The sequence below is a fragment of the Crocodylus porosus genome, unplaced genomic scaffold, assembly GCF_001723895.1.
Source record: "Crocodylus porosus isolate Cpor-Errol unplaced genomic scaffold, CroPor_comp1, whole genome shotgun sequence".
In the NCBI taxonomy this organism is placed as follows: Eukaryota; Metazoa; Chordata; order Crocodylia; family Crocodylidae; genus Crocodylus; species Crocodylus porosus.
Window position 1 is genome coordinate 4,334,236 of NW_017728933.1, and position 27,671 is coordinate 4,361,906.

The following is a 27,671-nucleotide window of genomic DNA, read 5'->3' on the forward strand; positions in this document are numbered from 1 at the left end:
CGCTCCCATCCGTTTGGCGGCCCTGGGGTTCCTTGGAAGTGGGATACAAATGGGAATATGAGAGCTGCCGGGCAAGGGCACCAAGTAGGCTGCAGCTGGGGCAGTTTGGGTCAGGCTGGGCAGGCACAGAGTAGGCTGCTGCCTGGCGCTTGGATGTAGCCTTCTGGAAACACTGAGTGTGTCGCAGTCAGGCCAGAGACAAGGGCTCTCCCAAGGTTTCAAGCACTTGACGGACTATTCAGCAGTCCTGGAGAAGGCATGTGTGCACGAAGGAGGGAAACCAAACGTGCCTGCTGTCCCCTGTACCCTGCCCTGGTGTGTATGCACACACACGGTACAGGGAGGCAAGAGAGCATCTGTGGCCACATGCATGCATCTGCAGGTGTTGCAGAGACTGTGTGCGTGCATGGCCGTGTGCCTGGTGTGCCAAGGAGTGTCTGTGGGCATAAGCCAAGTGTGTGTGCACTGCCACAGGCTCCTCAGCACAGCCTTCCTCTCTGCTTCCACAGCTCCTTGCTTTGAGCTTTACAACCTCCCAGGCTCCGTGCTGCTTCTCCACCCCCAGGTTAATCCCTCTCCCCTGGGAGCCCTGAAGGTCTTCAGCGGCTGCGTGCAGGATCACAGGCGTTGCCCTGCTCTGCCCAGCCTGTGCCAGAGCCAGGCAGAAGGGGGTTTCCAAGGAATCTGTGCATCCCTTGGCTCTGCTGCTTTGCAAGCTGATGCTTGCAGCAGGGGGAGGCACTCTCTTTCCAGCAGAAGCTGCATGTCCCTAAAGGTTAGGCAGACTGTCACTGCTGTCACCTGTCCCCAGGGCTCTGTGGGATGGCTGCCTCTTGCAGTAGCACCAGTGGCTGGCTTGCGGGTGGCAGTATGGTGCTGGCATTCTTGGGTGCCCGGGCCCAGGGGTGCTGCTGTAGTGCCCAGGCTGTGCTGCAGAGCAGGGCAGCTGGTGTGCAGCAGCCAGGTGGGAGCATGGTATTTTGGGGCCTGCCTGGTGCTGCCAGGCTCCTAACGTGGACTCCATCTGGGTGGTGATGTGAACAGATCTCCGGAGCTGGCAGCCTAGCTTCCTTCCCTGGGCAAGGGGGGCCAGAGCCCTAGACGACCAACTTGCTCCTTCAGTGTTCATCCTTCAGGGTGTGGCGGATGGGTGGGCGCCCGTAGTCGAGCCTGGTCTCAGACACGTGTCTGCCCTGGGGGCACTGTGCTGGCTGGGGGCTGGGGAGGGGGAGCGCAGTGCTGCAGGGGGCTGGCGCCAGGTGCTGGTGCTGCCTGGGCAGCCTGGTCTTCACAGGCACGGGATGCTGGGACTCCCCGCAGCAGCGCCCAGCTCCCACAAGCACCACCTACTCCGGGTAACCCCCTCCCCGACTCTGCTCTTTCCAGAATGGGCTGAACGCCCTGCACCTGGCCTCCAAGGAGGGCCACGTGAAAATGGTGGCTGAGCTGCTGCACAAGGAGATCGTTCTTGAAACTACGACTAAGGTGAGGCTGGGCCTGGAGCTGGGGGCAAGGGGGGATGTGGAGGCAGCCCTGGCTCCCTGGGCTGGCGTGGGCAGACTGGTCTCACCTCTGCCACAGCTGTCACAGCTTTTGTGCCTCCACCTTGTGCACAGCATGAGCATGGTGCTGTCTCCAGCCCCAGCACTGGAGCCTGAGGCAGCCCCCCGCGCACTGCGGCAGAGCCTGACTGCGAGGGGCCGCCGCACAGTGCCGTGCAGGGCTCTGGCTCCCTCGCTCATAAATCACCATCGCGCGTCTCCTCCTGGAGCCCCTGCAGAGGGAGCGGCACTCGCTCGATCCGTGACAGGCGGGACAATGCGCTAGCGTGGGCTGATAAATAACCAGCCTCTGGCGCTGGGGGAGCGGGGCCTGGCTGCCTGCTCCAGCCAAGCACCTGGCCCTGGGCACAGAGCCACTGGCACTGCCTCTCACCTGACAGCCGGCCCCTGGGCCTGTACTTTGTGCTGCTTACCTTGCACCCTGGGCCCGCCTCTATCCTTGGGGACATGGATAGTGCAGCACAGGACCTGCACAGGGGCTCAGGACTGCCCAGAGGAAGGGGCCCTTGGCCTCTCCGTCCACCTGGCCAGGCTCTGGGGTGCACGGAGCCTGACTCTGCCCTGCATGGGGCTGGCATCTGGTCTGGATCCCAGTGCAAGTGTGTGCTCATCCTCAGGCTCCCCATTGCTCCTAACCACCCCTGCTGCCTGCCTTCCCATGCCACTCTGTGCATGCCCTGACTGCTACTGCCTGGTGTCTTTCAGAAGGGGAACACAGCTCTGCACATCGCGGCCTTGGCTGGACAGGAGGACGTGGTCCGGGAGCTGGTGAACTATGGGGCCAACGTCAACGCGCAGTCACAGGTAACATGAGCTGCTGCTAGCCATGACAGCGGGTCCCCAGGGCCGAGGTGCGAGTGGTGCCCAAGCCTATAGTGCCCCTGGGCCCAACAGCTGCCAGCCCTGCCCTGAGAGCCTGGCAGCTGCACCAGCCCTTTGTGGGCTCCTGAGCCATCGGGAACTGCAGGGCCATGCCTCTGTCCGGGAACAAGCATTGGTGGCCCTTCTCCCCAGCCAGTAGCTTGGAGCTTTCCAATCCCCCTCCTCCCCATGCCTGTGGTGCAGCCTAGCTGTCCAGCCCTGAGGGGGTGCAGCAGCCTTGGAGGTGCCAGGGAGAGTGTTGGCAGATGTGTGTGGAGCCTGGGCCCTGCAGGGCGGCTGCACTCAATGGGCATGGCGGACTGCATTTGCAGAAAGGCTTCACTCCCCTGTACATGGCGGCACAAGAGAATCACCTGGAAGTCGTCAAGTTTCTGCTGGAGAATGGTGCCAATCAGAACGTGGCCACCGAGGTGAGGCCCCGCGGAGGCTCCTCTGGCTCCACGGCCTGGCTGCAGGCACATGCACCCCGGGCCGCCCAGGCCGCCGTGGTCCCATCTCACCCCAGCCCCTTGTCTCTGGCAGGATGGCTTCACGCCACTAGCTGTGGCCCTGCAGCAGGGGCACGAGAACGTGGTCGCCCACCTTATCAACTATGGGACAAAGGGAAAGGTGCGGCTGCCCGCCCTGCACATTGCCGCCCGCAACGATGACACCCGCACGGCTGCTGTCCTGCTGCAGAATGACCCTAACGCCGATGTGCTCTCCAAGGTACAGCCAGGCCCCCTGCACATGGCTCCTCCCTGCCCACACTGTGCAAGCCCAGGCTTCTGCCAGTCCTGGCCTTGGTGCACTCCAAGACACCCAGGGCTCATGGAGCCATGTGACCAGGCACGGTCCCAGTCTCCTAGGCACTGCTCTCAACAAGCCATAGGGTGTTTACCCTCAGGCCAGGTCCTGGGGCTGTGCTGACCCTCCTGTGTCCCCTAGACTGGGTTCACCCCGTTACACATCGCAGCTCACTACGAGAACCTCAATGTGGCCCAGCTGCTGCTGAACAGAGGAGCCAGTGTCAACTTCACGCCACAGGTGAGTGCAGGAATGCCATGGCCCCACCTGGCTCCTGCCTGTATGGGTAGAGGCGTTGCCCTCTCATACCCTGCCCTTGCCCCATGTGCACTGACCAGTGGCCATTCCTCCTCAGAATGGGATCACCCCCCTACACATCGCTTCCCGCCGGGGCAACGTCATCATGGTGCGGCTGCTGCTGGACCGCGGCGCCCAGATTGAGACAAGGACCAAGGTGAGATACTCTGCCAAGGGCTGGAGGCCTACTAAACCTTCCCGTGCTGTGCCCAGGTGGCAGCAAGCATGGCCAGGGCCTGACCGCGTGCTCTGTCCCCCAGGATGAGCTGACACCCCTGCACTGTGCAGCCCGCAACGGACACGTACGCATCGCGGAGATCCTGCTGGACCACGGGGCTCCCATCCAAGCCAAAACCAAGGTGCCTGCCAGGCCCCACAAAAGCACAGGCGGGAACATGAGCTGCAGCATTTTGGGGTCCCAAGGCTACTCTTGAGTGTGCTGGCTGCCTGGAGTAGGCCAGGGGTGGGGTGCTGTCATTCTCCCGGAGTCCAAAAGCTGCTGTGATCTCCCCTGTGAGCACATGGGCTTCTGCCCCACTGCTCAGCACCTGCCTGCTGGGCTCAAGGGGCTGGGGCATCCTCTGTCACAGGGGGCTGCTCCCTGGACACTGCCCAGCATCTGTCTGGCCCCTGCAGCAGCTGTAGCTAGCGCCTGGCTCTGCCCAGTGATGGACGCTCTCCAGCCCTCCCCAGGAGCCCCAGAGTGTGTGTGTGTGGAGAGGGGGGCAGGTCCCATCCTCCTCTGGGTTTCAGGGGTGCAAAAGCCCGCTTTGCTCTGGCTGTGCCAACCCTTGATGCCTGCACTGTCCCCGGTAGAACGGGCTCTCGCCCATCCACATGGCAGCGCAGGGCGACCACGTGGACTGTGTGCGGCTCCTGCTGCAGTACAACGCTGAGATCGACGACATCACACTGGACCACCTCACCCCACTGCACGTGGCCGCCCACTGCGGGCACCACCGCGTGGCCAAGCTCCTGCTGGACAAGGGGGCCAAGCCCAATGCCCGTGCCCTGGTGAGTATGTGACAGGAGCAAGGTCTGAGCAACTGCCAGTCTGTCACGCCCACCTGTCCATTCATGTTTGTCTATCTGTCTGTCTGCAGAACGGCTTCACGCCCCTGCACATCGCCTGCAAGAAGAACCACATCCGGGTGATGGAGCTACTGCTGAAGACTGGGGCCTCCATTGACGCGGTCACAGAGGTAGGCACGAGCCGCAGCCTGACCCGGCCAGACCTGCCGTGCTCCCCTGGTGCCTCACTGCCCCTCTCGGGGGCAGGTTGCCAGAGCCATGGGGGCCGTGCTGGATGGCAGGGTCCTCTGGCCACAGTGCTGTAGTGCCCAGTCGGCTTAATGCCCAGAGAGCAGAACCTGCCAGGCGCTGCTGGCCCTGCCCCATGCCCAGGTGCCGGCACTGATGCCCCCTTCCCCACACTCCCTGTGTCTCCCAGTCTGGATTGACCCCACTGCATGTGGCTGCCTTCATGGGGCATCTGCCAATTGTGAAGACCCTACTGCAGCGTGGAGCCTCTCCAAATGTCTCCAATGTGGTGAGTCCAGCCCCATTCCCCCCTTCCCCACACAGGAGCTCTGCTACCCCTGCTCCTGCCTCCTGCAGAGTCCTCCTCCCTCCCACCCTACCCCAACCTGTCCTGCCCTGCCCTGGCCAGGGTGCTCCCCACAGGGTGTATAGAAGGTGCATGGGAAAGAGCACGAGCCAGCTTGGAGCTGCAGTTGCTGCCCTCTCCTGGGGGAAGCTGGAGGAAGGGAGGGACCCTGCACCAGGGGCCCCCCATTCACTCCTCTCCCTTGTCCTGGGTACAGAAGGTGGAGACTCCCCTCCACATGGCAGCCAGAGCTGGGCACATGGAGGTGGCCAAGTACCTGCTGCAGAACAAGGCCAAAGTGAACGCCAAGGCCAAGGTAGGTGTCGAAGGGATGCCAGGACCCCTGTCTGCCTGTGGGAGGGTCTTCAGGCCCCTCTCCACCTCCATGAGACCATGACCCCTCTCTGCTCCTCCCAGGATGACCAGACCCCACTGCACTGCGCTGCCCGCATCGGCCACACCAGCATGGTGCAGCTGCTGCTGGAGAATCATGCCGACCCCAACCTGGCCACCATAGCAGGGCACACACCTCTGCACATCGCTGCGCGGGAGGGGCACGTGGACACCGCCCTGGCCCTGCTGACGATGAGTGCCTCACAGGTCTGCATGACCAAGGTAGGCAGGCGATGCTGACAGGACAGGGCCGAGTGACTAGGCCCTGTGGTGGTGGCGGGCAGGTCCCTGCTGGCAGGATTTCTCCCGTGCAGCAGCCCGGTTGGTGCCCACTGACTGCCAAACCCTAAGGCTCTGTGTTTCTCCTCAGAAAGGATTTACCCCTCTGCACGTTGCAGCCAAGTACGGGAAGGTGGATGTAGCCGAGGTGCTGCTGGAGCATAATGCTGCCCCCAATGCAGCGGGGAAGGTAAGTGCTGCCCAGGGGTGGGGGCAGGGCCAGGGCTGCCTGTGCTGCATGCAAAAGGCTGGGCTCCCTCTGACCAGTGGGTGCTTCCCCCCAGAATGGCCTGACACCCCTGCACGTGGCTGTGTACCACAACAACCTGGAGATTGTCAAGCTGTTGCTGCCCAAAGGCGGGTCCCCACACAGCTCAGCCTGGGTAAGGCCCCAGTGCGGCGTGGGCATGGGCAGCAGTGCTGGGGAGCTCTGCTGCAAGTGGCTGTAGGGGAAGGGAGGATAAAAGGGAAGGGGCTGCCCTGCCAGGCCATGCACATGACACCCGTACTCCCCCAGCAGAATGGCTACACCCCGCTGCACATCGCAGCCAAGCAGAACCAGCTGGAGGTGGCTGGCAGCCTGCTGCAATACGGTGCCTCTGCGAACGCCGAGTCCGCACAGGGGGTGACACCCCTGCACCTGGCTGCCCAGGAGGGCCACGCCGACATGGTGGCCCTGCTCATCTCCAAGCAGGCCAATGGCAATCTGGGCAGCAAGGTGAGCTGCCTCATGGGGCCAGCAGACATGGGCCTTTTGGTGGGGGCTGGAGCTTGGAGGTCCTGATGTGCCAGGAGGTCTCCAGGCATCCCCCAAGCTATGACTTCACGGGCCACTGGGTTCCCTAGGATTCTGTCCTTGCTGGGTCACCTCCTTGGACATGGGCAGCATTTGCATGCCCTGTCAGGCACTGGAGCCTGTGCCGTGTCTGAGCACAGCTACAGCTCCTGGCCGGGCCGGCGAGCTCCTGCTTCATCAGTGACCCTCTGGTCCTTGCAGAGTGGCCTCACCCCACTGCACCTGGTGGCCCAGGAGGGGCACGTGCCAGTCGCCGACGTCCTGATCAAGCATGGAGTCATGGTGGATGCAACAACCCGGGTAAGGCAGCAGGTGGTGTGGGGTGGATCAATGGAGGCACTGCCTGAGCATGCTCTGGTGCTAGGAGTGCTGGCACGGGGCGGGGGTCAACCATGGACACCTGCTGGTGGAGACGGGGGCAAGCCAAGGGGTACATGAGACCATGCCTGGTGCTGCCTTCCAGATGGGCTACACACCACTGCACGTGGCCAGCCACTACGGGAACATCAAGCTGGTGAAGTTCCTGCTGCAGCACCAAGCCGAGGTCAACGCCAAGACCAAAGTAGGCAGAGTGGGTTGGCGTGGAGTGGGGCCCTGGGGCTGCTCCTGCATGGGGTGATGGACCAGGCTCACCCTGGTACCTTGTGTCCTTGCAGCTGGGGTACACACCCCTGCACCAGGCAGCCCAGCAGGGCCACACGGACATTGTGACACTGCTGCTGAAGCATGGCGCCTCCCCCAACGAGGTCAGCACGGTGAGTACCTGAGCACACAGTGGGCAGGAGGTGGGCAGGTGCTGCTGGGGCTGTGCCCCATCATCAGCCACCTCCACAATCAGCTCCCCCGGCTGCACTAACCCCATGCCCTTTCCTCATGCAGAATGGCACCACGCCCCTGGCCATCGCCAAGCGGCTCGGCTACATCTCCGTCACAGACGTGCTGAAAATTGTCACGGAGGAAACCAGCATCCCTGTGAGCCCTCAGCTCCTCCCTGTCTGCAGGCAGCCTGCTCTGCTCTGGGCTGGGGTCCAGGCTTGGGGCAGAGGTGGGGGGCAGGGGTCTCAGCCACGGCCACTTAGAGCTCTGCTGCCACCTAGCGTTGCCCCCCTCGGGGCTGTGCCCCATGCTGCCAGCTGCCTGCTGTGCCCCTGGCTGGGTTAGCTGCAGGGAGGTTTGCCCCCAGGGTTTCAGATCGTGGGCCTGAGCCAGGGTAGGGCTTTGGAGTGGGGTGGCTGACCCTGCTCTGAGCCTCCCTGTCTCCTGCAGATGACCGGCGACAAGCACCGCATGAGCTTCCCTGAAACCGTGGATGAAATCTTGGACGTGTCTGAGGATGAAGGTGAGTGGCAGGAGTGCAGAGCCTGTGCACAGCTAGAGATCTGTCTCCCTCTTTCCCTCCTGGCTCACCCCAACCCAGAGACCATGCCAGGCTGGAGCTGCAGGGACTGGGGTGCTCTGCCTGGCAGGATCTGGCCCAGCAGTCTGTCCCTGGGGTCATGGTCCCTGAGCTCCCCTCCACACACAGGGATGGCTCTGGAGCCGCTCTGGAGCACAGAGCCACCTGCCACCAGCACAGCCCTGGGCGGGTTCTGGCCACAGTGCCTGGAGCTCCTTGGGGTCCCCAGTACCACACTCCCTGCCACAGGGTCCTGGGCAGCGGTCACTGTGCAGGGCTCCTCAACTCTGACTCTTCTTGCTTTGCAGGCACTGCTCATGTCACTCTAATGGGTATGGACCATGTGTGTCACCGCGGCCCGGGCGTGCGCCCATCTCACCCCTGTGCACCACCCTCACTAACCCATCCCACGCTCCATGGCTTCCCATCCTCCCTGTGCCACCCAGGCGGGAGCCGGCTCAGGCCTGGCCCTGCCCCCGCCCCTGCACCCTGCCCATCTCCGTGTCTGTCCCGTGTGCTGCCATTGTGGTGATACTGCATGAACGGGCACGCGTTGAGCCGGGCCAGGCACTCCAGGCCACTCGGGGATGCCAAAGCCTGGGGTAGGGAGGACTCACAGAGGCTGGGGAAGGGGCCAAGCCTGTGCCATGCAACAGATAGGATCTGGGCTGGGCTCTGACAGTCTCGCCTGGCAGGGATTGTCCACCTGAAGCTGGAGTGGGAGCCCATGGCTTTCCCACCATGGCTCCCCACACTGCCCTGGCTCTGGCCTTCCTGCCCCATGGCTTGGGGGTGGCCAGACCTTCTCCTGCCCATTCACTGACTTGCTGCCCTGGCGGCAGAGCCCCTGACCCCCAGGGGCTTATTCATGGGTGTCCACGTGGCCATGGATAGGCAGGCCTGGCCCCTGCTGGTGCATCTCCTGATCAGTGCACGCACTGAACGGGCTTGCCTCAGGAACAAGCCAGAGCGTGCTGCCTGCCCTGGGACTCCACAGCTGTGCTTGGGGTGCTAGCCATGGGACTGGCTTGCTGCTGGAGCAGCCTAACAGCCGGAGCCACTTCCAGCCGGGTTAATGTGTCACTAATCTGAGCACAGGCAGCCCTGATGGCAGAGAGAGTCCTGGCTGGAAGGGCCACGCACCCTGGCAGGAGGTCCCTGCTGGCACCAGAGACCCCACTCCAGAGTCGTGGCTGGGAAGCAGAGACACTAGGCTGAGAGCAGGGTGTGCCACCCTCCTTTAGCTCCCGCTATCCAGAGCCTGGGAGGGAGGGGACCTGGCAACCTTGCTCCCTACCCTTGCCGTCCCTGGGCTGAGCCAGTTCTTGGTTCCAGGAGAGGAGCCGGCTGGATCCAAGCTGGAGAAGCCAGAGGCCAGGGACCAGGAAGAGGAGTTCATGCCCAAGCTGGACCACGCGTAAGGGCTGCACTGGCTGGCGGGAGGCGGGTGTGCCAGGAAGGCGCCGGGAGGGTGCTGAGAGTGTGCGTGTGGATGCCAAGTGAGGCCTTGAGTCTGTACTGGGCTCCTCCTTTGTCGGGGACCTGCCCACAGGGCCCTGACGGAGAAACAGCTCTCAGCTGGCGTTGCACGAGAGTTGCTTGTGATAGTCTGCATTGCCCTCACAGGGTGGAGTCCCCCGCCATCCCGCGGATCCCCTGTGTCACGCCTGAGACGATGGTGATCAAGCCAGAGGAGCCTGAGCAGGTAGGAGCCCCCATGGCGGTAGCCAGCCACATGGCAGGGAGCAGGCAACCCAGCCAAGGCGACCATGCTGCGCAGCCGCTGGGGCCTGCGGCGCTCCCCCCAGGGGTTTCGTGGGCCAGGGCAGCCGCACTGTCCCTAGTGCCTCTGCAGGCTCCCCAGACTGTGCCTCACTGCCCTCCCCTCCCGCAGCCGTCCAAGGAGTTTGATGAGGATTCGCTTATCCCCAGCAGTCCGGCCACGGAGACCTCAGACAACATCAGCCCAGTGGCCAGCCCCGTGCACACAGGGTGAGTGAACGGCTTGTGCCCACACTTGCTCCTGTGCGTGGGCCTGCCCCTGCATGACACTAGCGTCTGTCTGTCACTGCAGGTTCCTGGTGAGCTTCATGGTGGATGCCCGAGGCGGGTCCATGCGGGGCAGCCGGCACAATGGGCTGCGGGTGATTGTCCCCCCGCGCACCTGCGCCGCCCCCACCCGCATCACCTGCCGCCTGGTCAAGCCCCAGAAGCTGACAACGCCACCTCCCCTGGCCGAAGAGGAGGGTCTGGCTAGCAGGATCATCGCCCTGGGCCCTGCTGGTGCCCAGTTCCTCAGGTGAGCCATAGCCCAGCTGCTCCCCAGAGTCTCTGCCAATGCCGTGTACAAAGCTGGAGCCTGGGGACTGCTGGGGATAGGATTCAGGACACGAGGTATCGGGATCTGGATGCCTTATGGCGCTTAACCCCAGGCCGTGCACTGCCCCTGCCCTGCGCCCTTGTGACAGCATTGGCACCCCTGGGACTACATCCCCCAAGCCCCTCTCATGCTCACATCCCACTGCAGCCCTGTGATCGTGGAGATCCCACACTTCGCCTCCTACGGGCGGGGTGACCGGGAGCTGGTTGTGCTGCGCAGCGAGAACGGCTCTGTGTGGAAGGAGCATCGCAACCGCTACGATGAGCGCTACCTGGAGCAGGTGCTCAGCGGCATGGATGAGGGTGAGCTGGGCCCCAGGGTGACGCGGGGGGCAGGGGCATGGCTGGCGTGTGGCCAGCTGGGCCATGACATGGTGGGCCATGGCCTGAGTGTGGCGCTGCCTTGCAGAGCTGGACAGCCGGGAAGAGCTGGAGAAGAAGCGGATCTGCCGCATCATCACCACGGATTTCCCTCTCTACTTTGTGGTCATGTCCCGCGTCTGCCAGGACTATGACCTGATTGGCTCCGAGGGCGGCAGCCTGCGAAGCACGCTGGTGCCCATGGTGCAGGCCACCTTCCCTGAGACCGCTGTCACCAAGAAGGTTAAGCTGGCCTTGCAGGTACCAGGCCCCCGCTAGGGATGATGCACAGACGGACGGGCTGGGACAGAGGCGAGCGCAGGCCAGTGCAGACCTCCACTCTTTTGTGTCCCACCACACAGGCGCAGCCGGTGCCAGATGAGCTGGTGACCAAGCTGCTGGGGAACCAAGCGACCTTCAGCCCCATCGTGACAGTGGAACCGCGGCGCAGGAAGTTCCACCGGCCTATTGGCCTGCGCATCCCACTACCACCATCCTGGAGGGACAGCCCCCGGGACAGCGGCGAGGGCGACACCACCAGCTTGCGCCTGCTCTGCAGCGTCATCGGTGAGCGCTGTACCTTCACTGGGTTTCAGGCCAGGGCATGAGTCAGCGTCACCAGCACCCTGGGGTGGGTCTGTGCGGACAGGGGTTCTCGGGGCAGGGCCTCAGGGCATTTGTGACCAGGGCGGCTCCCAGGGGCAAGGGGACAGAGAGGCTGAGGCTGGGCTCTGGGCAGGCACCAACCCCTATGGTGGTGTTGCAGGAGGAACAGCGCAGGCACAGTGGGAGGACATTACGGGCACCACCAAGCTGGTCTACACCAATGAGTGTGCCAACTTCACCACCAACGTCTCAGCCAGGTGAGATGCTGCGTGTGCGTGTACCTGGACCCGTCTTGCCATGAGTGGACCGTGTCAGCCCTGGGGGCCTGGGGAGGAGAGGGCCTGGTTAGTCCGTGCTGATGTGGCCCCTGCCACAGGTTCTGGCTGGCAGACTGCCCACGGACAGCCGAGGCGGTGCACTTTGCCACGCTGCTGTACAAGGAGCTGGCAGCTGTGCCCTATATGGCCAAGTTCGTGGTGTTCGCCAAGATGAATGATGCCCGCGAGGGCCGGCTGCGCTGCTACTGCATGACGGATGACAAGGTGGACAAAACGCTGGAGCAGCATGAGAATTTCACTGAGGTGGCCCGGAGCCGTGACATTGAGGTAGCACCCAGCCCAGACCCTTCCCCTCGTGGTCGGGTTGGGGAGGTGGCCCTGGGGCCAGTGGGATGTGCTGCTGATGGCTGTGTGGAGCCTGCAGCCCCCAGTGCTCGGGTAGGGATCGCTTCCCGGCGTGTGGATGACGGGGCCCTGGTGACAGCACAGGGGGACAGTGTCCAGGCCTGGGTGGGGCAGCTCAGGCCAGCCAGCCTACGGTGGCAGTGGGTCTGAGCCTGCGCTCTGTCGCAGGTGTTGGAGGGGATGCCCCTGCACGCCGAGCTCTCGGGGAACCTGGTGCCAGTCAAGAAGGCGACGCAGCAGCGCAGCTTCCTCTTCCAGTCCTTCCGGGAGAACCGGCTGGCCCTGCCTGTCAAGGTGAGAGGCGACTTTGGCCATGGAGGGTGGGGTGGGGGTGGGTGTCCTCCTGCTCCCCGGTCTGACCAACCGTGTCCCGTCGTGCAGGTGCGGGACAGCAGCCGGGAGGCAAGCGGCTCGCTCTCGTTCCTGCGCAAGGCCATGAAGTATGAAGACCTGCAGCACACGCTCTGCCACCTCAACATCACCATGCCACCCTGCACCAAGGTAAGCGCCCAGCCCTGTCCCAGCACTCAGTGCCGTGCTCCGACTTCCCACACCCTCGCCCTCCCTGGGCCAGGCACTTGCCAGCTGTGTCCATGGCTGGGGCAGGGACTTTGGCCCCACTGGAACAGGTGGGGGCTGGTCATCGTCCAAGCCCTGTGTGATCCGTGGCCCCTTCTGCTTCTGCAGGGGACAGGCAGCGAGGAGCGGAGGAGGACGCTGACGCCACTGGCCCTGCGGGAGAGATACAGCATCCTCAGCGAGAGCAGTCTGGGTATGTGCTGCTGGCCCTGTCCAGCCACTTTGCCCCACAGGCAGGGAGGGGGAAGCACAGGGAGGCACCTGCTCCAGTCCCTTGCCCGGGGCCCCAGTCACTTCTCTTCCTTGGTGGTGCCCCGGGCCCCTGGCGGCCCTGCTGCTGCACCTGTCACCTTGCCTAGAGGCTGAGCTGGGGCCAAGCACGTCCCTGGCACGCCTGTCTCGAGCTGATGCCTAGGGCCATGTGCCAGTGCAAACAGCAGCAGAGGGGACGGGGCAGGCAGCGCTGTGATTCCCTCTTCTCCCTCAGGCTCTCTGAGCGGCATGGACAAGGCAGACCTGAAGATGGCCATCATCTCTGAGCACCTTGGCCTCAGCTGGGCAGGTCAGTCCGGTCCCAGGGCACAAGGCCTCCATGTTGCAGGGCTCCTGAGATGCCTGTATCTCCAGAGCCAGCCTTGAGCAGGGGGCAGCCCAGTGCCCAGCCAACTCCACCCACCCCAGGTCTCCAGCACTGAGCTGCTGCACCTGGCAATGGCTTCAGCCTGTTGTCTGTGCATCACGGGGACAGCATGCACAGGGCATCTCTGGTGTTGATGCTACCCCTGGTGGGCATGTGGGGCTGGGAGAGGCCTGGCCATGTACACAGTGTAATGCCTATCCTGTGCTGTGCGTCTCACAGAGTTGGCACGGGAGCTGCAGTTCGGGGTGGAAGACATCAACCGGATCCGGGTGGAGAACCCCAACTCGCTGCTGGAGCAGAGCGCAGCCCTGCTTAACCTGTGGGCAAATCGTGAGGGCAAGAATGCCAAGGGTGAGTGTTACTTGGCAGCCCCTGCTGTGTTGACTGCCCTAGACTGCTGGGGTTGGGCCCTCAAGCTGCTCCCTGGAAAGAGACCATGGGCACATCCCATGCCTTGAGATAGGGAGGCATCTCTGCACTTAGCTGAATGGGGATATGAGGCACCCTGCACACTTGCACAGCCATGCTCCACAGGCACACGTGTGCATGGGTGGGGTGGCTTGGCTGAGTCGCCTAGCTATGGTGCACAAGGAGCTATCCTGTAGTCACAGCGTGGTGTGTCACTGCCATTGTGGGCTCATACGTGGCTGGGGAGTAGACTGTGCTGCTGTGGGGCCATCGGCACCCACCCAGGGTGCCCAGAGGGCTTGTCCCCATTCCCTGCTCTGACATCAGCTCCCCCTGCACAGTGGAGAGCCTGTACACGGCCCTGAGGAACATCGACCGCAGTGAGATTGTCAGCATGCTGGAGGGCTCCGGGTGGCATAGCCGTGGCCTGAAGTGTGACCGGCGCTACACCGACAGGGACTATTCCCTCTCGCCCTGCCAGATGAATGGTGAGTCCCTGGGCCTGGGCAGGCCGTGGGGCCTGGCAGAGCCACCCACTTGCACCACAGCCCACAGCTGGCCAGGCAGCTCTGCTCCTGCCAGGGACGGACCGGGGCTCCCCAGCGCAAGGACTCAGAGGCCTCAGCCTGGCGTGTGGGGTCTGGGATGGGAGTCGGAGCCCAGCAGCGGCTGGCCACAGACGGAGACTGTGGCTCCCTGTGGGGCCAGACCCACACGCCCCTGATCCTGGCTGGTCACTGCCTTGGCCAGGCACACGTGACTACACCTTCTGTGCAGCCTGGCTCCAGTCACTGTCTGCACCAGCAGGTGCCTGGGTTTGGCCCTGGCAATGAGGGCAGGGGACCGGGCATGACCCAGGCGTCTGCGACAGAGCAAGGCGCCAGTTCTGGGCTGATGCTGCAGCCGGTGCTGAGGCCTGACGTCCCAGCCGCCGGGTGGCTGTGGACGCTGCCTGCCGAACGCTCTCTCCCCTCCGTTCTGTGTTCTCTCAAACACACCGTCGGCGCTCTCAGGCAAGGCACGCCCCTGCCATCGCTGCCCGTCGCCTTCCTCCTCTGGCCTCATCCTGACCTCTTGCTCTCATCCTCCTCTGCCTATCTCCACTGTCTCCACCTGGGCCGAGCCCTGCCGGAGCTGCTGCCTGTCACCAAGGGACTCGCGCCCTGCTCGCAGCTGCATGTGTCTGTGCATGGCCCTGCACGCTCGCTGCCAGCCCTGCCTGGACTGCTGCCTCCACCTTCCCTGCATGGCCCTGCTGCTGCCAGCTGCGCCACAGCCTCCCTGCACCCTTTTGCTGCTAGAGGAAGATCCCCCCCAGCCTATGCACCCGCTCTGAACCCAGCTGGATTTAATAGCCAGCACCCCTCGCTGGCCCTCTGAGCCAGCAGTAGCGGTCCCAGGCACCCTCAGGCAGGTGCTGGTGCTGGCACCAGCTGCCCCCTCACCCGTGAGGGTGGCACGGAGCTGGGAGAGGAGAGGATGGCTACCTGCCAGAGTGCCAGTGAGCAGGGAGCCAGATGGGGATCCCAGGCTGGGGACTCAGCAGCCTGGGAGCCTGCAGGGGCTAACCCACACCTGGGCCAAAGCAGACAGAGAGCGATGCTGTCCCTGCCCTGGGAACAAATAGGCAGGACGCTGTGCCTACACTTGGAGGCAAAGTGCATAGTCTGCCTGGGCCCTGCAGCTTCCCCACGTCCCTCCCCAGCTGGGCATAGCAGGAGAGGCTGGAGCTGGGCAGCCATTGGCCTCAGGGCCCCAGGGCCTGGCCTCCCCACTTGCACATCTGGACAGGGCCACAGCCAGACAGCACACACAGCTGTGCAGAGCAGGGACAAGGGCAGGGGCACAAGTGGGGCTCAAAAATGAGGGGAGGAGAGGCAAATGCAAGCAGAGCCGCCCAGGGACCTGCCCAGTGCTGCGGCGCGCAGTCTCGGATGCACATCCGAGGACTTTAGGGCACCTAGCTGGTGCCTGCTCCCACCTGCCCCCTGCACGCCCTGGCAGGAGTGCAGGCCCCGGGGTACAGCCCTGCTTCCGTCAGGCCACCCGCAAGGCACCCCAGCCAGGCAAGGGAGCAGGGTAGGGCAGCACCACAAGGGACTCGTCTGCTTTGCCCCTGCCAACTCACCCAGGGCCTATCTGCCCAGTTGCAGCCTTGTTCCCTCAGCATGCGCTGCCTGCCACACCCCTGCCCCGCCACGCTTGTCTGTGCGGAACGGCTGCCAGAGATGTCGCCTCTGTCTGCCCCTGCAGGTTACGCTTCGCTGCCGGACGAGCTGCTCTCGCCCGCCTCCCTGCATTACGCGCTGCCGTCCCCTCTGCGTGCCGACCAGTACTGGAATGAGGTGGCCATCCTGGACGCCATCCCCATGGCCGCCACCGAGCCGGATGGGCTCCTGGAGATGTCCGAGATGCAGGTGTGGTCCTCAGGGCTCACGCCCTCGCTGGTCACGGCCGAGGACTCCTCGCTGGAGTGCAGCAAGGCCGAGGACTCGGACGCCACGAGCGATGGCCGCCTCACGGGGCAGCCCCCGGAGGACATGCCTGGCCCCGACCACCTGGGCTCCATGGACCTGGTGGAGGATGACACAGTGGACTCAGATGCCATGAATGGCCGCATTGACCTGCTGGAGCAAGAGGAGGGGCAGAGGTCGGAGGCGAGGAGGCCTGACGGGGCATGCTCAGCAGGGCCACAGGCCACAGAGAGTGAAGACTATGTTGTTTCAGGCCAGCAGCGGGTGCAGGCCCGGATCACCGAGTCGCCCAGTGTGAGCCGTGTCATCGAGAGGAGCGTGGACAGGTACCACAGCCCAAAAGCCAGGCAGGCAGCCAAGGCAGGGGCACCGAGACCCTGCGTCGGGGACGGGGTGATGAAGGGCATGGCTGTGCAGCCCAGCTGCCTGCCAGCTCCTGGCGAGGCCCATTTCTCATCCACTGCACGAGTGCTGGGCGGGGCTGGCGTGGAGCCCACCAGCAGACTGGGGCTCTGGCTGTGACAGCAGCTCGTCCCACGGGGGTCAGGGGGACGGCGCTGCGCCTGGCGCTGGGGCGCGTGGGCACGGGCAGGAGCCATGTGCCGCGTGGGTGGTCTCGGTGGAGAAGCTGACCGCCTCTCTTTGTCTCTCTGTCTGTCTGTCTGTCTGTCTGTCTCTCCCCCCATCCCTCTGGCTGGTGCCCAGGCTGCGGGACTGGAATGCAGAGGGCTCCTTTGTCTCCTGCCTACAGGACTTGCCCGAGGGCTCCTGGCAGGAGGGGGTGGCCCGGAGCGCCTGCCTGCTGAATGTGATGGGGTCTGGCTCTGCTGCTGGGGCCTGGAGCCAGGACCAGGGCACGGTCCTGATGCCGCCCGCTGAGCGGATGCGGATCGACTCCGGGGAGGAGAGCGACTCCCGGCCACCGCCCTTGCACAGCCAGACCTTCAGCTCATGGCTGGAGGAGGCAGACAGCAGCTTCTTCGGGCAGACAAGGGTAAGGGGTGGCAGCGGGAAGAGCTGTCCCCAGGCGCTGGCACCACATTGCCCTGGGGCCTGGCAGAAGCTCTGCAGCCAGGCTAGATACTGCCCCCAGCTCAGGAGGGGCCCAGCTGCCTCAGCATCAACCCACCCTGCCGGATGCCGGCATCCCCCGCATGGCTTCTGCAGGGCATGGCCCAGAATAGCACGGCTGAGCCAGGCCCAGAGTTTTATTTAGCACCAAGCTGCTGCCTCCGCTCTCCATTTATAACCAGCAGCCACCCTGCACGCTTCCTAATCAGGTATCTCCCGGGGCTCCCGCCCCTGCGCCAGCCTGCCACAGCCAGAAATAGACCTAGCCAGCAGTGGGGGTCCGGCACTGGGCACCCGGTCAGGGCCAGGCAGAGCCAGCTGTGCCAGGCAGCGAGGGGTGGCAGGGGGTGGGGGCAGCACGGCAGGCAGAGAAGGCAGCCCCCTCAAGCTGTGCCCCTCCATGTGCGCAGCCCCTGGGCTCCTGGCTGGGCCCTGCTAGCACAGCCCCAGACTCAGGAGCCACGCGGGCGGCTCGCTGGGGGCACCTCTCAATGGGCTGCAGAGCATTGCAGGCAGACATCTGGGGACCGGGGGCCCAGCCCCAGCCCCCCCTGCTGAGCTTGGGGCCAGGGGCTGCCCTGTGCTTCAGGCCCCGTGGGTTCCCCTCCAGGCCAGATGACTTTGACAGGAGCTGAGAATGCAAAGGACAAGCCCACCTGCCCGCCCCAGCCAGTGGCTGCAGCCAGCTGGTATGCGGCAGCTAAAATTACTGCAGCCTGACACGGCCCCTGTGCAGAACGGGGCAGCCGGCAGAGCAGGCAGCGCTCAGGGCTGCTGCGGGCTGGGACACCCGTGGGCGCAGGGCGTGGGCGCGGGCACAGTGGCAGAATGCTGGCCTTCGTGACCCAGCTGCTGATCACCCTGGTGCTGCTGGGCTTCTTCCTGGTGAGCTGCCAGAACGTGCTGCACATCGTCCGGGGCTCCGTGCGCTTCCTGCTCAAGCGTGTCCACCATGAGCTGGACAAGGAGCTGGGCGAGAGCGAGGGGCTGGCGGATGACGAGGAGTCTGTCTCCACCAGGGTGGTCCGCCGCCGCGTCATTGTGAAGGTAACAGGGCTGTCCATGGCCCGCCGAGGCCCCCATCCAGCTGTCCTGGCCCCGTGCCGCTGCCCCCCTCCGTTCCCTGTGCTCACAGAGCGCAGCGACGGCCCTCCCAACCCCCACCCCTGCACAGCAGCCAGGGCTGCTCCAGGAGGCGCCGTGCTGATGCGGGGGGCGGGGGGAAGGGGAGCAGGTCGTCTTTGCTGCCCCACAGGGGCTGGTGCTTTCCCAGGCCACATCTAACAGTGTCCTGGGCCGCGGGGGTCCTCATCCTGCCTCACTCTGCTCTGCCCACAGGGCAACGAAGTGCAGGACATCCCCGGGGAGCAGGTGACCGAGGAGCAGTTCACTGACGAGCAGGGCAACATCGTCACCAAGAAGGTGAGTGGGGGCAACCCTGGGGCAGTTAGTTGGGGGATCCTCTGGGCCCCCCTCTGCTCTGGGGGCTGCCACGGGCCTGCAGGGGAGCCCGGGGTAGAGGCAGGCATGCCCTGGGCACGCTGTGAGCAGGCAGGGTGGGAGAGGCTGGCCGTGGTGACCCGGCACTCTGCGCAGATCATCCGGAAGGTGGTGCGGCGGCTGGGCCTAGATGAGGAGGATGATGAGCGAGCGCGCGAGGAGGTGATCCTGGAGGGCTCCCTGCAGGAGGCCCAGGAGCTGGAGGCTGAGGCTGAACACTTCATGAAGTATGGCCTGCTGCAGCACGACAGCCTGGGCAGCCAGGTACCGCTCGGCCCCTGCCCCTGCCCCTGTCTCTGCCTCTGCTTCCACCCACGATGCTCCTCCCCTCTTCTCTCCTTTCCTCTCCTCTCCCCTCCTCTCCCCTGCACACCCGCTCCCAGCTCAGGCTCAGCACCTTCTGCCTTCTGACTCTCCTTTCCCTCTCCTGTCCTCTCTGTCCATCTGTCCCTCTCTCTCTGTCTGTCCTTGGGCGTGCTGCTTCCTGTCTCTGCTGCGGTGCCAGGAGGAGGTGCGTGGGCGCAGCCCGAATGCGGAGCTCATCGGGGGCAGGATGGGGGCTCACATAGTGAAACGCGCCAGCCTGAAGCGGGGGAAGCAGTGACCCCGAGTGGCCTCTGTCGAGGTAACGCCACCAGCATGCTTGCCTGGCCCCGTGCCTACTGCAGCCCGGCACGGGGCCCCTTGGGATGACCTTGGCCATGGCACTCTGGAGGGACAAAGACCATGGCCATGCCGTTGTGGCACATGCACTGGCCTGCTGAGCGCCTGCCTGGTGCTGCCAGAAAGGGGTGCTGTGTGTGCTGCACACCCTATGCCAAAACTAGTGCCCGCCCAGGCCGGACACAGCCTTCCTGGAGCATCCCAGTGGGCTCTGGGCACCAGAGGGCAGCATGGAGGCTAGCGCAGACCCACCTTCCTGAGAGGATGGCCCAGGCCTCCTGTGGGAGCAGCTCCTACAGCAGCACAGCCGTAGCAGACCGATGCATGCCTGTGCACAGGCAGGGATGTGCCCACGTGCCATCTGGCTCCAGCACAGTCCCCAGGGGTGCCTGCGCGGGGCAGCTGGGAACAGGGCATCCACTGTGGGGGACAGCTGCCCCTCCAGCCTCCATGGCAGGCTGGTGTGTCCATGCATATGTCCATGTCACTCTGTGTGCCAGTGTGGCGCAGCCCCTGCTGCCTGGGCCCAAGCAGTCTGTGCCCCGTGGCACAGGACCTGTGGTGCTGCGGGGGCCCAGCAGGTGGCTTGGCCAGCTGCCCGCGAGCACCACCCTGCCCTGGCCCCCAGTAACCCCCTCCCTGCTCCCTCCCTCCTCAGGACCTCACCTCAACACCAACCCACTGATCTGCACACGCGTCCTGACCCCCACAAGGAGAGGCAAGAGCCGAGCGCCGGCGGGAGCGGGGCCGGCCGTACGTGTTTCTATAGGCTACCGGCATGATTTCTGTACGAGACTTACTTACCGTCCTATTCGCATGATTGACTGATGCAGACGCATGAGCTACAGTACGTACTACCGACTGGGGGCCCTGCACGGCCAGGAATCCAGGAGACCGGTCCTGGGGCCTCCCGGCCCCACTGGGGAGGTGTGGGCCAGGCCGGTGGCAGGTACCGTGGGCAGGGTGGAGACGGCGCCACGGCCAAGCCCCGTGGAGTGTCTGCAGGTACACGGAGCTGCCCACGGCCAGGCAGCCCCGACTCGTCTCCCTGGCCTCCACGCCAGCCTCGCCATCTCGCCCCTCCCCGTGAGTGCTGTGGGCGTGGGGAGCAGGCCCCATGCCGGCAGGGGCAGGCAGAAAGGGCCAGGCTGCAGCAGCTGCCCAGTGTGGGTAGGTGGGCGAGCCCCCGAGTAAGGGGAGGGCACTGGGCCAAGGGCTGAGCCCGCTGCTTGTGTTGAAAGTGTAAACTGTACAGTACTCAGCCTTGTGTATATGAACAATAAATACTATGCAAACCCGGGATGCTCCCGCCATGCGTATGGAGCACCGACAGCTCGGCCCTCGGCCAGCGGCAGGGCAAGGCGGCTTGTGAGCCCACAGCTCCAGCCCACGGGGCCCTGCAGGAGTGGCCAGGCACAGGCCCGCTGCCCATGTGTGCCTGCTCACTTCCTGCCACCCACACAGGGGCAGGGGTGCTGGCTGCCTCCCACCTTCATCAGCCCCCACCATGGGTGGTGCCAACCCACCCCGCACAATGTCATCTCACAGAGACAGGAGGGGTCATGGTGCTGCAGCCCTCCCCTCTGCGCCGGCCCCCGTCGGCCTCCACAGGCGGGCGGCCACACTAGCACAGCCCAGCAAACGCTGACCCTTGCAGGACCAAGCCCCGTGCCCCGGCACAGCAGCATTGCCCAGGGACCTGCCCCTGCATATCCCCATAGGACAGTAAAGCCACTGCCCCATCCTGGCCCCAGCCCAGCTGTCCATGTCTGTATCCAACCTGGCAGGAGCTGGGCCAGATGCAGAGACCTGGGCTATTTTAAGGCATTTGGTAGATGGAGTCTGCTGTGATACATGACCCCCGCTGGCAGGTCACAGGCAGGGGCAGTGGCTGCTACCTTCCCTGCCCCCATGTCCTTCACCCACCCCCAGGCTCTGGGCACAGCAGAGGCGCCTGCAGGGATCTCCGGCTCTGCTTCTTCCTGGGGGCTGATGTGGCCCTGGCAGCCACACGCAGCCCACACACCGTTGCCGACATGGACTGTGAGGCATCAGGCAGGGAACCCCCTGCCTCTGCTGCCAGCAGAGGTGTCAGTGCAGAGAAGCGAGTGGGCAGGGCTTGGCCTTGGGGAGCGCTGCGTGCACGGCCGGGGCACAGTACGTCCATCCCTCCCCTCTTTCTGCAGTATAGTTGCCCCACCCCGCCAAGGCCGCTGGCAGCCCCGTAGTGTAGTGTGGGTCCCGCGCTTCGGCCTCGCGTGCTCATAGGGCATGTGCTCGCCGCTCGCATCGCTGGCAGGGCCGCAGGGGCCGCACTGGCCTGACGCCTAGGGCATGCCGCCACCGCCCGCGCGCTAGACGCTTTTTAGACATTTTACAGTTCTGTTGACTTCCTTTTTTATTGTTATGGGAACGAGCCTCGGGGACCCCGTCCCCGGCGCAGCCCCGATGTATAGACCATTCCCTGTACACCAGCTACCGACTATGACTTAATAAAGAAACAACACCGCTCCGCCTCCTCTCTGCTTCTCTGTGCACAGGGTGGGTGGGCAGGGGGGAGACTCCAGGACACATCCAGCCCCCAGGGCGGGGGCAGCAGGGACCGAGTGGGAGCCCATCCTGCGCCCTGGCTGCGCATGTGCTGTGGCAGGAGGGAGGACTGCAGACACTAAGGGACCCTGGGGCTTGGGGCCAGCGGGGGAGCTGGAAGCAGGTGACGGGCCAGGATTGGGAGGTGACTGTTGACTGCCCTGTGTCCGGCCAAGGCCCAGGTCCCCATGTGGCCATGGCAGCCTCTTCCCCAGCTAGGGAAATGGCTTCTTACCTGCAGCCCTTTGTTATCACACAGTGTCCAGCCGGGTGTCCGTGCATGTGCATGTGGGCCTGGTGCAGCCAGCTCCTGTTCGCTCTATCCCCCGCAGTCCCTGGGGCAAGCGCTGTCCAGCACCGCAGATGCTGCGGGGGCTGCAGCCCAGGAGCTGCGAGCAGCCTCTCCTGGCCAGGGGCGGCCCCAGCTGCAAGCAGGCTTTGTCCAGTCACTGCCCCACGTCCCAGGGGTCAGTCCCACCAGGCAGCTGCGGCGGGGCCAGACGCACACACAGCTGACCTGCTGTGGACACGCAGCGAGCAGCCCCCATGCATCCGGCAGCCGTCACATCTGCAAGACCATGGCATGTGTGGGCAAAAGCACACCTGCCAGCCAGCTGCCCCACACACAGGACTCGGGCCTGCCCCACGGCCACCCCACACAGCAACTGACCCTCCCTACGTGTGCATGCATGCACGCACACACACACACACACACACAAACAAAAGCCAGAGGTGAGGAAGCATAGACACGTTGCGTTGATGTGCACACAAGTGCGCTTCCTGTGCATGCATGTCCCACAGGGCACGTGCACTCACAGACATGCAGGTGACATGCAGCCTGTTGGCTCTGCCCCTTCTTTTCCCAGGCAAAGGGGTACATACCAGGGGGTGAGCGCCCAGGCACCATCTAGCCCCTGGCCCATTGCCTCACCCATGCCCAGGCCCGTATCCATCCGGCACCCCAGCCTCGTGCGCTTCGTGTGTGGCCAGCGTTGCATGCAGCAGCCCAGGCCCGGGGCCAGCACCTACAGCGCAGGTGGCACCGGGCTGGGCCGGCAGGAGCTAATGAGCCGGCAGCCATGGGGCCTGTGCAGCCGGTCTTTCAAACTGCAATTTGTCTAGGGTGAGCCAATCCTGGACCGGGCCTGTCACCCAGCCAATGGCCGTGGGAGCCGTGGCCGCCTGGCCAATGGGGGCCCGGTATTCTAATGGACCACGTCTTTATCAGAGAAATGTTGCTTCGCCTGAAGTTAAACTTGGGTGGCAGGGGCTGGGGTGCAGCCGCTCCAGTGCAGGGACCCCAGCCACGCCGCCACCCCCACCATCGCCATTGCATGCGTGCACCTCGCCTGGCGCTGCACCGCTCCTGCCTGCCCATCCTCCCCGGGGAGGCGTGTGCCACCTGGCCGTGGCGGCGCTCACTCACAGTGGCTGGCGCCCGTGCGGCACACTAGGGCGTGGCAGGACCGTGGCTGCCCTGTAAGCTCCGGGCTGCTGGGGATGGGCGTGCTGCGGCACGGCGTGGGGCTGCAGCGCTGAGGGCAGCCTGGGCGTGGTGCTGGCCGGCAGTGGGAGTGGAGCCATGGACTCCAACCTGCAGGGCACCTTCCTGCTGAACGGCCCCTCGCTGGGCCCCTTCCCCGAGGTGAAGGCGCCTGTGTGCCAGTACTCGGTGCAGAACTCCTTCTACAAGCTCAGCCCCCCGGCCCTCGGCGCCCAGCTGGCGGCTGGCACGCCCCACGGCATCACCGACATCCTGAGCCGGCCGGTGCCGGCGCCCAGCGGCAGCCTCCTCTCGGGCTACCCACATGTGGGAGGATTTAACGGACTGGGCTCCCAGGGTGTCTACTATGGCCCCCAGGCTGGGACCTTCGCCAAGGCGGGGGCCGAGTACCCGTCCCGGGGCCGGAGCTGCTGGGCAGACACTGGGCAAGACTGGCGCGGCATCCGGCAGTGCAGCAGCAGTAAGTACCATGGGCAGGGCAGCGCGGGGTGGGGAATGGGGGGCAGCTGCAGGAGCCCAGGGCACTGCAAGAGGGGGCCCAGGTTTGGCACGGCATTTTCCCCCCCACCCTCCAGCTTACCCTGCCCGGGGGAGCACGGCACGGCACCGGCGCTGCTTGGAGCCGCACGACTCGGGTCCCTAGGGGACGAGTGGCCAGGCGGAGTGACTGCACCTTCCTGCCCTGCCCCCCAGCCATGACGGCGGGTCCCCTGGGACTGAGGGGACGATTCCTGCACTGCTGCTGCGGGCACGCGGGGAGCCACCGTACGACAGCCGCAGGCTCTCTGCTGCGCTGGGAGGGAGGGCGAGGCTCTGGGGACCTTGCAGAGGAGCCCTGCTTTCCTAGGAGTGGGAGCCCAGCCCCACTTCCCACCCCCAGCAGCCCCGTACACCCCAGCTGGCCCCAGGACGGCACAAGGGAGCCAGCAGCTGGGGTCCCCGGGCTGGGGAAGCGTCTTCAATGCTGAACCAGTGGGCTCGGCCCCAAACCAGCACTAGGACTCCCCTAGTCCTGAGCCCGAAGCCCCCTCCCCACACCTTCCCTACGTCTCTCAGGCCCAGCCAGCCCTGAGGGGGGCATGGGGGTCCAGCACAGGGGCCACGTGGGCTTGGGTGCCGCAGCAGCTGCACATCCCCCCACCGGGTTCCTGGCAAGCACCGGGCTCCTAGGGTGCGGGGACAGCCCCAGCAGGCAAGCTCCGACCTCAGGGGCAGCGAGGCAGGCGCCCCTGTCTCCGGGTGCCGCCCGGCGCGGTGCTGGGAGCTCTTGGTGGCAGGCAGGGACCGCGTCTCTGGGCAGGGAGTGTTGCCCTGGGCTGCCCGAGCCCCCCTGCTGCACAGGGCCCCAGCGGAAGAGGGGGCAGGGCTGCGCCCCGCCATTGTGGGAGCAATCCGGAAACAGGGGAGCTGCAGCGCCTTCTCTGGGGCAGCCGCAGCATGGGCAGCCTCCGGGGGTGGGGGTGGGCAGCAGGGGTCTACACTGGGCAGCCCTGCCTGGGCAGCGGGGAGCTGGGGGGGTGCATATGGGAGCTGTGGTCACGTCTCCCTGCAGGGTGGCTGCCTGGGAGGGGCAAGGGCCAGCCCCGGAGCTCAGGCCCCCCTCCCCGCAGCCCCCGCGCACCTGACAGAGAGCGTCCACAAGAAAAAGCACACGCGCCCCACCTTCACGGGCCACCAGATCTTCGCCCTGGAGAAGACCTTTGAGCAGACCAAGTACCTGGCGGGGCCCGAGCGGGCGCGGCTGGCCTACTCCCTTGGCATGACCGAGTCCCAGGTGAAGGTGAGTGCCAGGCCTGGCCAGGGTGCCTGGGGGCAGGGTGCGTGGCCTGGTGCCCTGTAGCCTGGGGCCGGGGGTGCAGGCAGGGCCGGGCGCGGGGGCCTGATGCTGTGCCCTCCACGCCAGGTGTGGTTCCAGAACCGCCGCACCAAGTGGCGCAAGAAGAGCGCGCTGGAGCCATCGTCGTCATCGCAGCTGCAGCCGCAGCGGGCGGCCGGCGGGGAGCGCGGTGCCTCTGAGCCCGAAGACGATGAGTACAACAAGCCGCTGGACCCTGACTCAGACGACGAGAAGATCCGCCTGCTGCTGCGCAAGCACCGTGCCGCCTTCTCAGTGCTGGGTCTGGGCGCCCACAGCGGCTGAGCCTGCCACCAGCCCTCGCCTCGACCAGAAGCTGCCGCGGTGGGGGGGCGCGTGGCAGGCAGAGCCCATGCCTACGTCCTCAGGGCTGGGCTGCCCGTGCAGCGTTGCCGGATGGCCAGCCCGGCTGCAGGGTGCGGCAGCCAGAAGTGCAGGGGCAGGGGCTCTGCACCGACGGGGTGGGGGCCGTGCCTCAGCATGTCTCGGGGCAGCCAGCGTTGGCATTGATGAAATAAAGGTCCCAGCCAGGCGTCCGGGTGGTGCTTCCGTGGGGCGCGGTGCAGCTCGCCGCGGGGGCTGCAGCCAGGAGGGCCGGCGCTGCCCAGGGAGGGGGCACAGGGCCAGCTCTGCTGCAGCAGGCTGCATGGCTCCTGAGGTCCCTGCTCGCTGCCGGCGCTAGGAGAAGGGTGGAGGAGCAGGGCTCCAGAGGTCACTGCTGGTCCCGCCCCGGCAAGGCCAGGCCGGCCCCTGCCCGTATAACTCCTCCGTGCAGCTAGCCCCGATACAGCCCCAGACCCGGGCAGCGCCGGACCACGGTAGCCACATCCTGCTGCTGCGAGGTGTTAAAATCCGCTCCAAAGATCCAAAATCAGCTGGGCCAAGAGGCGGCAGATTGCACGTCAGAGCCAAGCAGGGCCCAGAAGGTAGCACTGCCGCGGGGAAGCTCACAGCTCCGATGCTGCTGGCAGCTCCCGACACGGGTACTCGCACGGGGTTGGGGGGCCCCTTCTTTTTTTGCCTGTGCCTGGAGTTTGCACTGGGGCGTTGCCTCCCTCGCTCCTCATTAACCTGGCGCTGACCTCTGTCCCTGGAGCTGCCACACTGCAGGCGTCACGCACCCCTGCTTCCACCCGCCCAGGGCTCAGCGCTGGGGCCCGGCGAGTGAAAGGTGTTGCTGGGGTCCCAAGGAATGCCCCTTGCCACCCCCGCCCATCCCAGTCCAGAGCTTGTCCCTGCCCTGGGGTGTGGGCCCCAGCCCCTAAGACCCGGGTGTAGGCCAGGCATGGGGCTGCTGTGGCTGCCCAGGCCCCCCCGCAGACGTGGCGGGTGGACAGTGCTCCCATCATCCAGCCCCAGGCCTGGTGCTGCACCACGGCAGGGTGCAGGATAAAGCCCCATGGGGCAGGCTGCCCAGCTCCTCCTAGCACCGAGCCCCCACGCCCATAGCAGCTGGAGCCCTGGGAGCAAGAAGGGCCCAGGCCCACTCCTACTGTGGCAGGTATTTGGGGCCCTGCCCAGGATGGGCTGCAGCATGGGTTTGAATCCTCTTTTCCAACCCGTGCTAGGAGGCCCCAGACCACACCCACGTGGCAGCAAGCAAGGGCATGGCTCCCCCAAGTGCCACCTGTGCCTTGGAGCGACGTGCTGGCATGGCCTCAGCCACGACGGTGCGGTGCCAGGGCCGGGGCCAGGGCCAGGAGTGGGAGCGCCCGGCCCGTGGGGTAAGTGCACACGCCTGGCCTTGGCCCTGGCCCTGGCCCTGGGGCTGGGTGTTTGCTGCTGGGGGCTGAAGCGGGGGGGCCCAGGCCAGCCCCCTCTTCCCATAGCAGGCAGAGGGGGCAGCACAGCAGCGCCCCTCCCCGTGCCGCGCCGGGAGAAGAGGAACAAGGGTAGTGGGGCTGCCCCACGGCACAGGGAGAAGTGGGGGCACAGCCAAGCTGCACCCAGCCCAGCCTTGCGTGTGGGTGGGGTGAGGGGCAGTCAGCCCTTCGCCCCAAGCAGGGGGAAGTGGGGGAGGGGGAAAGCAATTAAGGCTCAATTAAAGCCATTTGCTGGCTTCTTAGGAATGGGGGGTGGCTTGAAATAAGGCCCGTTAGGGTCAGTTAAGCTCTTCTCGTTGTGTCAGGAAGGAAACGTGGGGGGCCAGGGCCTGGGGGAACCGGCCGGGAGCCTGGAGCAGGGCAGTGCCCGGCCGGGGGGGGCCGGGAGCGGGTTCAAAAGTCGCCGGCGAGGCCTCTCGCTGGAACCGATTAGCAGCGAGCAAACATCATTTATCTTGCGCGCTGAGCGGAGCCCATTCACCTGTCGCAGCCGCACGATTGATGCCGCGTCGATAGCGGGGGGCGGCCCGGCAGCAGGCA

General features: G+C 65.4%; 2 protein-coding genes across 13 annotated transcripts in view; both read left to right on the forward strand.

Moving 5' to 3' along the window:
- Positions 1–21,872, forward strand: part of ANK1 (ankyrin 1) — a 47,742-nt gene extending 25,870 nt beyond the window's left edge. For 2 of the 12 annotated variants that reach the window (XM_019546045.1, XM_019546050.1), the window contains exons 3-44: positions 1,387–1,485; positions 2,268–2,366; positions 2,756–2,854; positions 2,967–3,152; positions 3,372–3,470; positions 3,586–3,684; positions 3,788–3,886; positions 4,344–4,541; positions 4,631–4,729; positions 4,978–5,076; positions 5,351–5,449; positions 5,551–5,748; positions 5,897–5,995; positions 6,090–6,188; positions 6,323–6,523; positions 6,803–6,901; positions 7,065–7,163; positions 7,258–7,356; positions 7,481–7,573; positions 7,868–7,940; positions 8,306–8,329; positions 9,333–9,414; positions 9,624–9,702; positions 9,892–9,989; positions 10,072–10,296; positions 10,525–10,679; positions 10,786–10,997; positions 11,099–11,303; positions 11,503–11,599; positions 11,719–11,947; positions 12,194–12,319; positions 12,407–12,526; positions 12,713–12,797; positions 13,092–13,166; positions 13,464–13,595; positions 13,994–14,140; positions 15,906–16,452; positions 16,832–17,120; positions 18,536–18,619; positions 18,794–18,961; positions 19,203–19,322; positions 20,019–21,872. In XM_019546045.1, coding sequence (XP_019401590.1) covers positions 1,387–1,485; positions 2,268–2,366; positions 2,756–2,854; positions 2,967–3,152; positions 3,372–3,470; positions 3,586–3,684; positions 3,788–3,886; positions 4,344–4,541; positions 4,631–4,729; positions 4,978–5,076; positions 5,351–5,449; positions 5,551–5,748; positions 5,897–5,995; positions 6,090–6,188; positions 6,323–6,523; positions 6,803–6,901; positions 7,065–7,163; positions 7,258–7,356; positions 7,481–7,573; positions 7,868–7,940; positions 8,306–8,329; positions 9,333–9,414; positions 9,624–9,702; positions 9,892–9,989; positions 10,072–10,296; positions 10,525–10,679; positions 10,786–10,997; positions 11,099–11,303; positions 11,503–11,599; positions 11,719–11,947; positions 12,194–12,319; positions 12,407–12,526; positions 12,713–12,797; positions 13,092–13,166; positions 13,464–13,595; positions 13,994–14,140; positions 15,906–16,452; positions 16,832–17,120; positions 18,536–18,619; positions 18,794–18,961; positions 19,203–19,301 — 5,613 coding nt within the window. In that variant the 3' untranslated portion in view covers positions 19,302–19,322; positions 20,019–21,872. The other 10 variants (XM_019546052.1, XM_019546054.1, XM_019546046.1 and 7 more) reach the window with 10 other exon arrangements.
- Positions 21,873–23,256: 1,384 nt separating this feature from the next.
- Positions 23,257–25,757, forward strand: NKX6-3 (NK6 homeobox 3). The gene is made up of 3 exons (XM_019546058.1): positions 23,257–23,913; positions 25,064–25,233; positions 25,357–25,757. Exons 1-3 carry the CDS (start codon positions 23,532–23,534, stop codon positions 25,591–25,593), a joined length of 789 nt encoding a protein of 262 aa, XP_019401603.1. The 5' UTR covers positions 23,257–23,531; the 3' UTR covers positions 25,594–25,757.
- Positions 25,758–27,671: the final 1,914 nt, after the last annotated feature.

Coding starts and splice junctions, on each gene's coding strand:
- NKX6-3 (XM_019546058.1), top strand. CDS start 23,532: ATGGACTCCAACCTGCAGGGCACCTTCCTGCTGAACGGCCCCTCGCTG. Junction 23,914..25,063: donor CATCCGGCAGTGCAGCAGCA/GTAAGTACCATG, acceptor CCCTCCCCGCAG/CCCCCGCGCACCTGACAGAG. Junction 25,234..25,356: donor TGACCGAGTCCCAGGTGAAG/GTGAGTGCCAGG, acceptor CCTCCACGCCAG/GTGTGGTTCCAGAACCGCCG.